The 13,531-nt window shown below is 41.6% G+C and overlaps 1 protein-coding gene across 1 annotated transcript in view; it reads left to right on the forward strand.

The window, feature by feature from the left end:
- The window catches only part of LOC146344545 (poly(rC)-binding protein 3-like), a 54,452-nt gene that overhangs the window by 38,429 nt on the left and 2,492 nt on the right, over positions 1 to 13,531 (forward strand). Inside the window, exons 10-11 of the mRNA XM_084857571.1 lie at positions 1,403 to 1,455; positions 8,437 to 8,606. Coding sequence (XP_084713697.1) covers positions 1,403 to 1,455; positions 8,437 to 8,606 — 223 coding nt within the window. The remainder of the gene's footprint in view (positions 1 to 1,402; positions 1,456 to 8,436; positions 8,607 to 13,531) is intronic.

A 13,531-nucleotide genomic window follows, 5' to 3' on the forward strand; every position in this document is an offset into this window, starting at 1 on the left:
ACCTCAGATTTACCATCTAGGCATAAAACGTTATTATGGACCACAAAGGATGTGCTATGTGCCTGAAGTTTTGGGTAGTGAAATGTTTACATTCTGTTTTTAAAAAACTGGAATTAAATATATTGCAACATAGAGAATAGTAGAGTTCAAGACTCATTGAAACACGAAATGTATCTTATTTTGTCCAAACTCAAGTTCTTATTGAATGTCTCCATGATTATATTAACTAGAATACCATCGTCTTTCTTAATGATTGAGTAAAATGCCCTTGTCGACCACTGGGATCTTTTCTTAATGAAGGACAGTTAAAACTAATTTACAAATATTTTTGTTAGACATTTCAGTTTGCCCCATAACAAAATTTATTTCAATGGAACAATAGATCTCAGTTGTTTCCAAAAGCAAGCTCTGCACACTAGTACATACTTTGAATGGCAAGTAATAACATTTTTATCACATACATCAAAACTTTTGAGCACACAATACTCAGCAAATCAGTTGACATGAAATTTACAGATTATGAGAGAATAGATATAATTTAATTTAACTGCAATTAAGTATAAGATTATTTAAACTGACAATTCATCCGTTATGCAAAAAGAAAAAAAAACCTAACTGAGGTTTTGAATAGTTGCTTACAAAACTTAAGATGAACAAAGTCAACTGACATTGATATATGGTGTATCTGATAAAAAAAAATTCTATAAGAAGCATTGAAGTCTCTTTTCCTTATTCTTTTCATTAACATGCTGCTCCTGAATCTGTTCCTTGTACTATTTTTGACTGTGTGAATCTGTAATTTTGAGTGTGAATGCCTTAATTGCATCTCCTAAGCAACTGCATTTCCTAAGTAAGTTTAGTCTAACATATTGCAACCTTAATCATATTTTGTACTTTCCCCCTTTAAAAAACCCTTCTGTCCAATATCCTGCAAATTGACTAATCCCCTATATAACATTATAGTTTGCCTAGTTTCTCCCCATATTTTTAATATTTTATCAGTTTTTATATGTATTCTTGTTGACTTTAGATTTCCACTTTTTTTTCTAGCAATTCAAATTTGACCCATCTATTAATTTTTGACAACAAAGTGTTGGATTTCAAATTTTACCGCTAAGTGAAATCAGTAATTTCCTATTTTACTTTTTAATAGCATCATAGATACTCTTTTGTTATATTGGTGGATGTGAGGTCTTTTTTTATGTTTCAATTAGCATATAGCTTTAATATCTGCATTTCTGGCTTTCTTTTTTGTTGAACTCAATAAGTTCAATATTTTTCTTCGCTCCGCTCTTGTAAGATAGATAGACAGACAGATAGATATGAATGCCATGAGTTGTGCTTTTCCCTATTTCAAAATGACTGTCATAATGGGTTTTTTTCTTTTGTTCTTCAAACCTAGGATTAGATGCCAGTACTCCAACCAGTTCCCATGAGCTCACTATTCCAAATGATGTAAGTGAACTTAGGCTGCAATCCCATGCACACTTACTTGGGAGTAAGTCTCATTGAATAGGCACCCATAGGATTGCACTGTTAATGTTTCTTGTTCTTGATAGCTCTTTTGTGTGCATGGATGTGTGAGAGCCCTGCTCTGTTCACATGCACGCACGCACGCGCGTGTGCACGCACACACACACACACATGTATATGACTATGTTAATATAGTCATAGCTGATGTAGCAGAAACAGCTGGTTCCTAGTTCAAGTTCAAGTTTCACCTCAACATGAACTCAAGAACCAGCTAAGGGATGCATACAAGTAGAAACAGAACCAGATGGGCAAATTGGTGCTCCACCTGTGGTCCCTCCGCCCCGTAATCTAGCTGCCTGGTCTGTTAATTTGCACCCCAGTTAGTAAAACAGTGATGGTGCAGATAATCTGTCCAGGAAGGGAAGCAGTGGGGCTGGATTTAGCTCCCCACGTTTTGCTAAACACCCAGTTGGCAGGATCACCCTTATCCCAACTGGACTCCACAGCACAACCCTGCCACGGGTGCACATGCACTGCTGGATCGAGACCATCATATTTTTAGGCGTACATCTAAAAATGTACACTGTGCATGTGGCTGACAACACAGATACAAATATACTCTGCGAGCTGTGATTGGCTGCAGCTCTATGCTGTATCCATCCAGTGGCAAATCAAAGATTTCCCCCTGAATATTGAATAAAATGGCCCTCTCTAGATGGGCTTAGGCAAGCCACTTTTCTACTTCTCTTAACTCACCCCCTCCATCTACCATGGGTTGGATCTAGATTTACACTGGGACAACCCTGCTAGCAGAAACAGACTTCCCTGGCCCTCCCTTCCCACAGCAGGCCCTCCAGCCCCCTGAAAATGCTACACAGTGAGTCAGGAGGTCCTGCTCAGTGGGATGTACTGTGGCATGGGGAGAAGGGGGGAATCCCCCCAAATCAGGAGGAGAGACCTTCTACAAGCTGAGTGTTTCCTCCTGCAGAAGTTCCTTCCTTCTCACAGATGGAAGATCCTGGATCCAACCCAATATCAAGATAATACAGACCTACTTATAAGAATTACTGAGATAATGTATGTAAAGCACTTTGGACACTTGAAATGTACTTGTTGTTGTTGTTCAGTCGTTCAGTCGTGTCCGACTCTTCGTGACCCCATGGACCATAGCACGCCAGGCCTTCCTGTCCTGCGCTCTCTCCCGGAGCGTGCTCAAGTTCATATTCATTGCATCCGTGATGCTATCTAGCCATCTCATCCTCTGCCGTCCCCTTCTCCTTTTGCCTTCAGTCTTTCCCAGCATCAGGGTCTTTTCCAGGGAGTTTTCTCTTCGCATTAGGTGGCCAAAATATTGGAGCTTCAGCTTCATTATCTGTCCTTCCAATGAGCACTCAGGGTTGATTTCCTTTAGGATGGACTGATTTGACCTCCTTGCAGTCCAGGGGACTCGTAAGAGTCTTCTCCAGCACCACAGTTCGAAAGCATCAATTCTTCGGCGCTCAGCCTTCCTTATAGTCCAGCTCTCACAGCCATACATTACTACTGGGAAAACCATAGCTTTGATTAGATGGACCTTTGTCAGCAAGGTGATGTCTCTGCTTCTTACTATGCTGTCTAGGTTGGCCATAGCTTTCCTCCCAAGGAGCAAGCGTCTTTTAATTTCATGGCTACAGTCACCGTCTGCGGTGATCTTGGAGCCCAAGAAAGTAAAATCTGTCACTGCTTCCATTTCTTCCCCTTCTATATGCCAGGAAGTGATGGGGCCAGATGCCATGATCTTCGTTTTTTTAATGTTGAGTTTCAAACCAGCTTTTGCGCTCTCCTCTTTCACCCTCAACAAGAGGCTCTTTAGATCCTCTTCGCTTTCTGCCATTAGGGTGGTATCGTCTGCATATCGGAGGTTATTGATAATTCTCCCAGCAATCTCAATTCTGACCTGTGATTCATCCAACCCGGCATTTCTCATGATGTACTCTGCATATAAGTTAAATAAGCAGGGTGACAATATGCAGCCTTGTCGTACTCCTTTCCCAATTTTGAACCAATCGGTTGTTCCATGTCTGGTTCTTACTGTTGCTTCTTGACCCTCGTACAGGTTTCTCAGGAGACAGGTAAGGTGGTCTGGTACTCCCATCACTTTAAGAATTTGCCACAGTTTGTTGTGATCCACACAATCAAAGGCTTTAGCGTAGTCAATGAAGCAGAAATAGACGTTTTTCTGGGATTCTCTTGCTTTCTCCATGATGCAGCGAATGTTGGTGATTTGATCTCTAGTTCCTCTGCCTCTTCTAAACCCCGCTTGTATTTCCGGTAGTTCTCGGTTCGCATACTGCTGAAGCCTAGCTTGTAGGATTTTGAGCATCACCTTGCTGGCATGTGAAATGAGCGCAATTGTGCGGTAGTTTGAACACTCTTTGGCGTTGCCCTTCTTTGGAATTGGAATGTAAACTGACCTTTTCCAGTCTTGTGGCCACTGTTGAGTGTTCCAGATTTGTTGGCATATTGAATGCAGCACTTTAACAGCATCATCTTTTAGGATTTTAAATAGCTCGGCTGGAATACTGTCATCTCCACTAGCTTTGTTGTTACTAATGCTTCCTAAGGCCCACTTGACTTCACTCTCAAGGATGTCCGGCTCAAGTTCAGTGAGCGCACTATCATGGCTATCAGGGACATTCAGATCTTTCCTGTATAGTTCTTCTGTGTATTCTTGCCACCTCTTCTTAATCTCATCTGCTTCTGTTAGGTCCCTGCCTTCTTTGTCCTTTATCATGCCCGTCTTTGCACAAAACGTTCCCTTGAGATCTCCAATTTTCTTGAAGAGATCTCTAGTCTTTCCCATTCTGTTGTTTTCCTCGATTTCTTTGCATTGTTCATTTAAGAAGGCCTTCTTGTCTCTCCTTGCTATTCTCTGGAACTCTGCATTCAGTTGGGTATATCTTCCCCTTTCTCCCTTGCTTTTCGCTTCCCTTCTTTCCTGAGCTACTTGTAAAGCCTCATGAGACAGCCACTTGGCTTTCTTGCATTTCTTTTTCTTTGGGATGGATTTCGTTGCTGCCTCCTGAACAATGTTACGGACCTCCGTCCATAGTTCCTCAGGCACTCTGTCTATCAGGTCTAATCCCTGAAATCTATTCCTCACCTCCACTGTATATTCATCAGGGATATGATTTAGGTCATACCTGAACGGTTTAGTGGTTTTCCCGACGTTCTTCAATTTAAGCCGAAATTTTGCAAGAAGCAGCTCATGATCTGAGCCACAGTCAGCTCCAGGTCTTGTTTTTACTGACTGTATGGAGCTTCTCCATCTTTGGCTGCAAAGGACATAATCAATCTGATTTCGATATTGACCATCTGGTGACGTCCATGTGTAGAGTCGCCTCTTGTGCTGTTGGAAAAGAGTGTTTGCTATGATCAGCGTGTTCTCTTGGCAAAACTCTATTAGCTTTTGTCCTGCTTCATTTTGTACACCAAGGCCATGCCTGCCTGTTATCCCGGTGATTTCTTGACTTCCTACTTTAGCATTCCAATCCCCTATGATGAAGAGGACATCTTTTTTTGGTGTTAGTTCTAGAAGGTGTTGTAGGTCTTCATAAAACCGATCAACCTCAGCTTCTTCGGCCTCAGTGGTTGGGGCATAGACTTGAATTACTGTGATGTTGAATGGTTTGCCTTGGATTCGTACTGAGATCATTCTATCATTTTTAAGATTGTACCCCAGTACTGCTTTTCCCACCCTTTTGTTGACTATGAGTGCTACTCCATTTCTTCTAAGGGATTCTTGCCCACAATAGTAGATATGATGGTCACCTGAATTAAATTCGCCCATGCCTGTCCATTTTAGTTCGCTGATTCCCGAGATGTCGATGTTCAATCTTGCCATCTCATGTTTGACCACCTCCAGCTTACCTTGATTCATTGATCTGACATTCCAGGTTCCTAAACAATATTGTTCTTTACAGCATCGGATTTTCTTTTCACCACCAGACACATCCACAGCTGAGTGTCCTTTCGGGTTTGGCCCAGCCGCTTCACTCTTTCTGGCGCTACTTGGAAATACCCTCTGCTCTTCCCCAGTAGCATATTGGACACCTTCCGACCTGAGGGGCTCATCTTCCGGCGTCATCTCTTTTAGCCTTGTGATACGTTCCATGGGGTTTTCTTGGCAAGAATACTGGAGTGGATTGCCATTTCCTTCTCCAGTGGACCACATTTTGTCAGAACTCTCCGCCATGACCTGTCCGTCTTGGGTGGCCCTGCACGGCATAGCTTATGGCTTCACTGAGTTACGCAAGCCCCTTCGCCACAACAAGGCAGTGATCCATTGAAATGTACTATATAGATGCTAAGTATTAATAGCAGCAGCAGCAGCAGCAGCATAAGATCTATCCTTTCAAAGGTGCATATCTGAAAGACCAGGGAGGCCATCTTTACTTCTGTTTGGTTGGAGTTGCCTTCAGTTGGTATACCTGCAGCCAGTCTCCAACCATAGCTAGATACTGAGTAGGCTCAAAGGCTTCAGGGTCTGGGTCTAATGAATGGAAGAGCTACAGTTGTGTGTCAGCAGCACAAGGAAGGCACTGCACCCCCATGGAAGATGTCTGGGAGCAGCTATGTCGGTGGTCTAGAGCAACTCGGCACTTGGAGATTCAGATGCAGCAACTCAAAATTAACTGAAAAATGGAACTCTTCTAGTTTCAACTCCATGTTTCAATGTCAATCTGGCATCATGTTTTATGTGCACGGGACACTTCCACTGAGATTTGCAAACTTATCAGATCCATTTCAGTCATGTCCCAGGCCTGATTTTGGCACCAAACCCACCTTAGGCTTCCTGTGGGATGACATATGGCCTCTGGGGAAAAGGTATTGGGGAAAGAAGAAGCCCAAGCTAAAGAACACCTGCCCTGGAGAAGCTTGCCTGGCACATACTTTGATGGAATTTCAGTGCCTGGCAAAGACCGTTTAATTTTCCTAGGCCTTTTAATCTGCCCCCGCTCTAGTCAGTTTCACCTTTGCTACTTATTTTTATGCTACCTTTCTATGTTTTGTTGTTCACCCCTTTTTCTGTATGTATTTTAAATTTGCTTTTATTCTCATATAAACCATCTTGAGAACTTTGTTATAGTGTACGCGTGCATGCATGTGTCTGTGTGTGATATACACGTCTTGATCATACATCTGCTAAGGAATTCAGACTGGAATATTGCTACTGGTACTAAAACTGTGTTCTTTATAAACCAGGCTACAAGTGCCCTTAGGCACACAGAATGGTGTCTTAGCTTCTTACAGCCATAAGCATTCATCGTTTCCTTCTGGAAGCACTTCCAGCTAGACTTACCACTGTAACACATTAGCACGATAACGTATTAGCAGCTAGGCAAACTCTCTAAGAACTCATGACTGCAGTAATGCCACCACAATTCTGTACTTTAAATAAGAAGAGGCTTATTGGAGAAAACAGGACATGAAAAATGTTTCTAGCATTACCTAACACTGTATAGTCCACATTGTCTTGAGATGGGATAAGGAATCCAGGATACAAAGCTTACTGAAAATTTGATTATCTTGTTCAGAGCTCATTACAAGATTTGTTCCCTTTCAAAGAAGAATGTATTTTATCACACAGTCTGAGTTCAGCAAGAGCAGTGTTGATGTTGATCCATTCAGGAACTAGGAAGTGGTTGGATTTATTTTTTTTCTTTCATATGGTACATTCCAAAAATAGGCATGAGATGTAATCTGTGCGAAGACCAGACAGGAGGCCCCAAAATATGTATGTATGCAGTGTATGTATTTGGGGGACTTTTTGTCTTATCAAGATAGGTCAGGTTAGCTTGCAATATATCAGAGCAAATAAAAGCAGTTGAACCATAATTAAAAGTGCAAAAGCTAACATCACAAAACACATAACAACACCATACAAACAGCAGCTAAAAACAACAGTAAAACAGACCACTTTTCTAATTAAAAGCCATTCTCAGAGAGAGAGAGAGAGAGAGAGAGAGAATCTGCTGAATTTTTTAAGAGTGAAAAGGATTTTAAAACGTAATTTTAAAAAAAAAGTCATATAAGAATCCTAGCCTGACACACTGACTCTGCAGGGAAGGGAATTCACAATGTGCTTATCTTGTATGCATTTCAGCACTGCACATTTTTAGACTTTATTCTTATAGATCTGAGAACTCATTTCCTTCATCTATTTAATTCTATACCACCCAATAGCCAAAGCTTTGTGGACAGTTCACAAAAATTAAAAACCAAAAATGCAACATAATAAAAACATAATATAAAATCTTTTAACATACAAAAATTAAAAAACCATTTAAAACACCTTTAAAAAACCCAGTTACAATAAGATGGAGAGACCTGATCAAACAACTGATATTAAAAACCCCATTGTACGCCATCAAATGTCTGGGAGCAGAGGGAAGTCTTAACCTGGTACCGAAAAGATGACAACGTTGGTGTCAGGCAAACCTCAGTGGGGAGATTGTTCCACAATCGGGGGCCACCCAGGGAACTGTCCATACGCAATGTGCTTCCAGTGTATGAGGGCTGGTCCTTGCCTAGAGAGGCTTTATGGTGCCACAGGAACCTTGGTTGTTTCTGTATCTTTCCTGTGCCATCATCCTGTGTCCTACTGGTTGGAAAAATGGAAGAATCTAAAATGTCAGAGCTTAAACATTAATCCCGCTGCCCCACATCTGAAGCTATTCTGTTCATGTTTTAGATAGCTAGATATTGAGAGAGATCCTTGAATCCAGAACTGGCCCAAGATAGTTTGGAGCTTGAGATGGAAAATTCAAATGGCCACACAGTAGAGTTGACCATTTGCTACCCTTTAATTGTACCCCAAATCTGCTTGCCCTGCTTGAATTGTATCCACATTATGATGACCCTCCTATGAGCTTTTTGTTGCTTTTATCTCTTGACCTCAGCTCTGTCTTTGTCCTGCTCTAGCTAATAGGTTGCATTATTGGCAGACAAGGCAGTAAGATAAATGAAATCAGGCAAATGTCAGGAGCCCAGATCAAGATTGCGAACGCCACAGAAGGTTCATCAGAACGACAAGTAACAATCACAGGATCACCTGCAAACATCAGCCTAGCACAGTACCTCATTAATGCAAGGTAAGCTCATTTTGTCAGTAATGCTCTCTGTGAAGTATGCCGTGGTCAGTATGTATCATCCCAACAATTGCAACCATTTCTTCTTATTGAAAACAGTAGATTAGCCTGAGCTTTTTTTCAGTAACATTCACTGATAAAACGTAGCAGCACTATGCCTGACCATCTAACTTCTGAGAGACAACAGCAGTGCTGTTCTCAATTGCTTAGAAGATGATGTCCTTTGCAAATGAAGCTGCTCCCTGTCAGTTCTGCTGAGCGAAATAGCAGTTGTTAGAAAACAGATTGCAATGCTAATATAATTTGGTAATTGCCAGAAATTGCATCTGTGGATATTAGATATCTGACTATACAGAGAGAGGCGGGGTTGGTTGGTTTGTTTTTGAAAGAGCCACAGGAAAATAGCATACCAATATGGCTGGATGGGGGCATCTGTTTACCAGTGCATTGGTTTCTTGGTTAAGTAGGTGATGATACTTAAGCCTTCCTTTTAATTCTAATTTTGCAGGAATGCTGCATTTGAGTTTCAGTTAGCACATTGTGAGCACTGAAAGAAAGCATACTAAATATGAAGCTATCTGACTCTGCTTATAAATTGTGTCCATATATAGAAGTCAAATATGAACATTCTTTTTTAATATGCTCTTTCACTTCAGTTACCATCTCCGAAAGAATTGTTGTTAAAACAAAAGAAAGTGTATGCAATTGGTGCATCGTTCAGAAAATTCAGCGTATGTTATAGCAGCCAAACTTCTTTTTCAAGGGAGCCAGAGTTTATTTGGCACTAGGGCTGATCTGGCTGCACATGCAGTTCATGGCATCATTCAGGCCTCCCCGTATTTTGAGGGTACCAGTTAAGGAGCACACAAACTAAGGGTGACCAAAGAGTCCTTGCAGTGTTGTCTCCAGTTTTGTGCAAGGCTTGGTTTGAGCAGCTCTGTGAAAAGTATTGTCCAAACATCAGTATCAGCAATGTAGTAAGAAGATTGTGGGGTGTACCTTTTGGATCATGTGGGGCAGTAGCCTATTTGGGCCCAGCGCTGAGGCCTATCCATAGAAAACAGGATGCAGTTGAGAAAAAAAAATAGTCTGCATATCCTTATGGGTTTGTTTTTGGAAGAAAGGAGATTGAAAAAATTCAAACCAAATCAAACCAGAGGCTGCATAGATGTACCAAGTCTCAACACTAGCCAGTTTCCAAATGAAAAAAACATTATTGAACTGATGCAATTTGCCTCCTTTACAATGAATATAAATCCATACTTTAAGCCCTGTAATCAAATAAAAATGTGTTCCCTCCTTTTAACCCTTAAGGATATATTCTTCTCTTGGTGTTCAGGGATTCCCCACACATCGAGATGAGAATAGACCCCTTCATTTTTAGTTGCACAAAACACCCTATGGCCTGCATCTGGACCTCAGGAGATAACAATCTTCCCGACAACTAAAGCATGAATATACAATAAAGCACTTATTAAATAATGGAGTTACCATTTGCTCCTCAAAGATAAAGTTTATTCTGTCAAACAAACTTGTCTCCAACTCACTTAGAAAAGCTTGCAAACTCTTGAAGTTCTGTTGATGGTTATCATGGAATGGGATTTAAGAGATCATTTAATACCCTTTTGCAAAGAAGATAACTGCTCACCAAGCCAACACTATGGATGTTGTAGAGCCAGAAGTATTTTTTTCTTGTTGAATTTCTAGGTGGAAAGCATTTATAACCATTGCTTACCATTTGTTTTAAAGTATCTTCTGTACCTATTACTATGTGGCAAATGTATCTTCGTAAAATGTCATCCAATTGTAAATAAAGAGCCTTAACAGAATGTGTAAATGAATGATGTTTAGAAGTTACACGGGTAAATGAAAGTAGCCGTTCTAATTTAGCAGCTGAGCTCAGCAGTGAACATGTATTTTGGTTTTTTTACTCATAGAAGTATTTGTCAGGGATTGGGGAAGCACTCTGTGTTAACATATAGGAGACAAGCCCTATTTTGGGACTCTCACCAGACAGACCAAAAGGATTGCATAAGCTATGAAAACTGCGTATCACTTCCGTGGTGATTTCTTTTGGCTTCAGCATGGCAGGTGAGGATCTGAAGAGCCGCTATTCTGAAAGTCTGCAAAGAAAGCACTTGGTGATCATCCAGTCAAAACTAGCACGCCCCACAATCCCAGGTTGGCAACTAATTTTAACAAGGGCCTGTTTTGAACTGAGTGAGCATGGGCTGATGGGCTAGCAATATCAACTTTGCCCTAAGCAACAGAGGCTTTGTCCCTTCATATGCGCTGTAAAAACACAGAGGGTGCCTCCAGATGAGTTTTTATTGTGCAGTCGCCCTGCCTGAGGATTTTTACGAGGGGTGTGTGTGTGTGTGTGTGTGTGTGTCCAGACAACATTGTCTTCCATTAGTAACCTCCCATGTTTTCCTCCTGCTTCTTCCATCTTTTTTCTTTCCACACAAAAAATCAGTTAAGGAGGAAAAGACAAAATAGCCATACAATGTTGTTGGATTGGTAGTAGTAGGAGCCCTCCATCTAGAAGTACCCAGAGTCTGAGGGTCAAATTACATGTTATGTCAACTGCATACCATATCACTGAGGACAGTCTCTTTTTTTAGTCTAGAGCAGGGGTGGGGAGCCTCCAGAGGTCCAGGAGTCATTTTTGCCTCCTGGACCCCTGGCACAGGCCACAGCTCACAGCACACACGCACACACACACCCAGTGCCAAAATTACCAGTTTGCCACTCCGTAACACTGCAGAGTGCTACAAGGGTCAAATATAGCTTGTTTTCAAGCTAAATGTAATCCTTTTGGTACTCCGTAGCAACTATGGAGCACCAAAAGGGCCAAATTCAACTTGCAAAAAAGCTAAATTTGACCATTTGGGTGCTCTGTGCTGCTACGGCCACCACTTTTTTAAAAAGTATGTGTGACCTCAATTCAGATAGAGACCACTGTACACCAGAAGGGGAGGATTAAACCTCCCACAACCAGCATTTTGTCCTGAAATTGGTGGAAATGGACTTCCCCCACCTTCCCAGGGGAGCCCCTCCAGGCCCCTGAAAATGCTACACAGTGATTCAGGATACTCTGCAGAATGGGGTGATCTCCGGTTTTGGGGGAGGGGAATCCCAAAAAATTAGGGGTAGGGACCTTCTGTGAGCAGAGCTCTTCTTCTGATGGAAGGTCCCTTGCTCTCACAGAAAACAGATCCTAGATCCAGCCCACTGTACATTACAGAGGAGGAGGCAAGATCTCCATACAGGAATGCTATTTTTGACCGTTTTGACTGCCTTAACATATATATCTGGCCTGAGTTCATCCACATTTTAAATATTTCTCAAACAGTAAACTACCTTGTTCTTTGGTTGAAACATACATACATGAAGATTTTGATTTAATGCAACTTGTAGGCCAATCCTTTGCATATTTACTCAGAAGTAAGTCCAACTGCACACAGTGGGACATACTCCCAAGTAAATGTGCACAGGATTGCAGCCTTAAGAGGAGAAACGTTGTGGGAGTTCTTCTAACACAAGAAATTGGACTGGTTTGCACAATCACCATGGTTTGCACAATCCCCATGGTTGTCATGTCATCCAAATCCTGGCAGCATGGCTTGTTGGAGGGCAAAACAAGGTCATTTGAGGTGCCCAGGTTCAGACAACATGACAAGCCACACCCAGGCAAGTGATTAGGCAAATATGCCATGGCTTAAACAAGCCACGGTGGTTTGCTTAACCCACAGTCATCATGCAAAGCAGCTCATAAACTGATGCTGTGCAAAGCAGGACATTGCATTCAATATGTGACATTCAAACAATGCACATTTTCTCTGAAAAGAAACTGTGGAATGTCATGAACTTTTTCATGCTGTCTTTGGCCCAATCCAGATGTGACACTAAACCATGATGTAGCGTTATGAGACCATGCTACACTCTAGTTTGTATGCTCACCGATCTCCCTTCCCTGTCCTTCGTACATGCAGAGAGGATGTTTAAAACCTTTGGCCATGGTTTGGAACAAACTGTAGTTTTGCGCTGAATACTGAAAACGAAGGTTTGTACAAACCCTAGTTAGTTATTGAACTAGAATCAAACATTTAGATGTCCCCTAGAATGGAGGGAGGGAAAGAAAAACAGAAGTGGGAATGTGAGCTCAAGGTACGTAATGGCATGCCATGGTTATCATTATTTCTGAGCCAGGTCCTTGTGCTCCATTAATGTCCACGGAGCCAGATCTAGTCATACTTAGAGTAGACCCATTGAAATTGATATAAGCTAAGTTTGTCATGACTAGCCTAAGTGATTTCAATGGGTCTACTCTTAAGTATGACTAAGTCTGCATCCAACCCCATGTCAAAGTTCCTCAAACCATTCAGCTAAAATCCACAAATGCTCGTAAGACTGTGCGTGCATGTATACAAGATGTCCCAAAGAGTTTTAGACCAAACTTGATCAGTTAACTCTCTGCAACATTAATATTACTGTTTAATGTTTCAGTTAATGTTGCAAATTTTGAGTACATCATATTGAGTTTCAAGTGAAATCCAGCCGCATTCTAAATGCAGCGAGAACAGTGCAATTTTTCTCTATGGCGCCGTCATCAACCCTAATGGGAGATGGTTATGACATAGTACTCTGTAAGAGGCAGGGCATGCTCAGAATGGTGATGGAATAATGTCACAACGCCATCCTGCTCTTACCACACCATGAGAAGGACTGTTGTGAACGTTCAAAGCCTTCCTTGGATTGTGCCAACCTAATCCAAATTCTAATATGGTTTACAGAATATTTAATACAGGTGAGTGGTGATACATCACGAGTCTCCCGCCATCATCAGTCTCTAATGGGCCACAGTTCTTTTCATGTGTTTGCTGCTACAAAGTAACATGGGCAGTCTTCTGGAGTTCTCCAGATGC

This window comes from Heloderma suspectum, chromosome 5 (assembly GCF_057233095.1).
Source record: "Heloderma suspectum isolate Gila_16-S chromosome 5, 16-S_ref, whole genome shotgun sequence".
In the NCBI taxonomy this organism is placed as follows: domain Eukaryota; kingdom Metazoa; phylum Chordata; class Lepidosauria; order Squamata; family Helodermatidae; genus Heloderma; species Heloderma suspectum.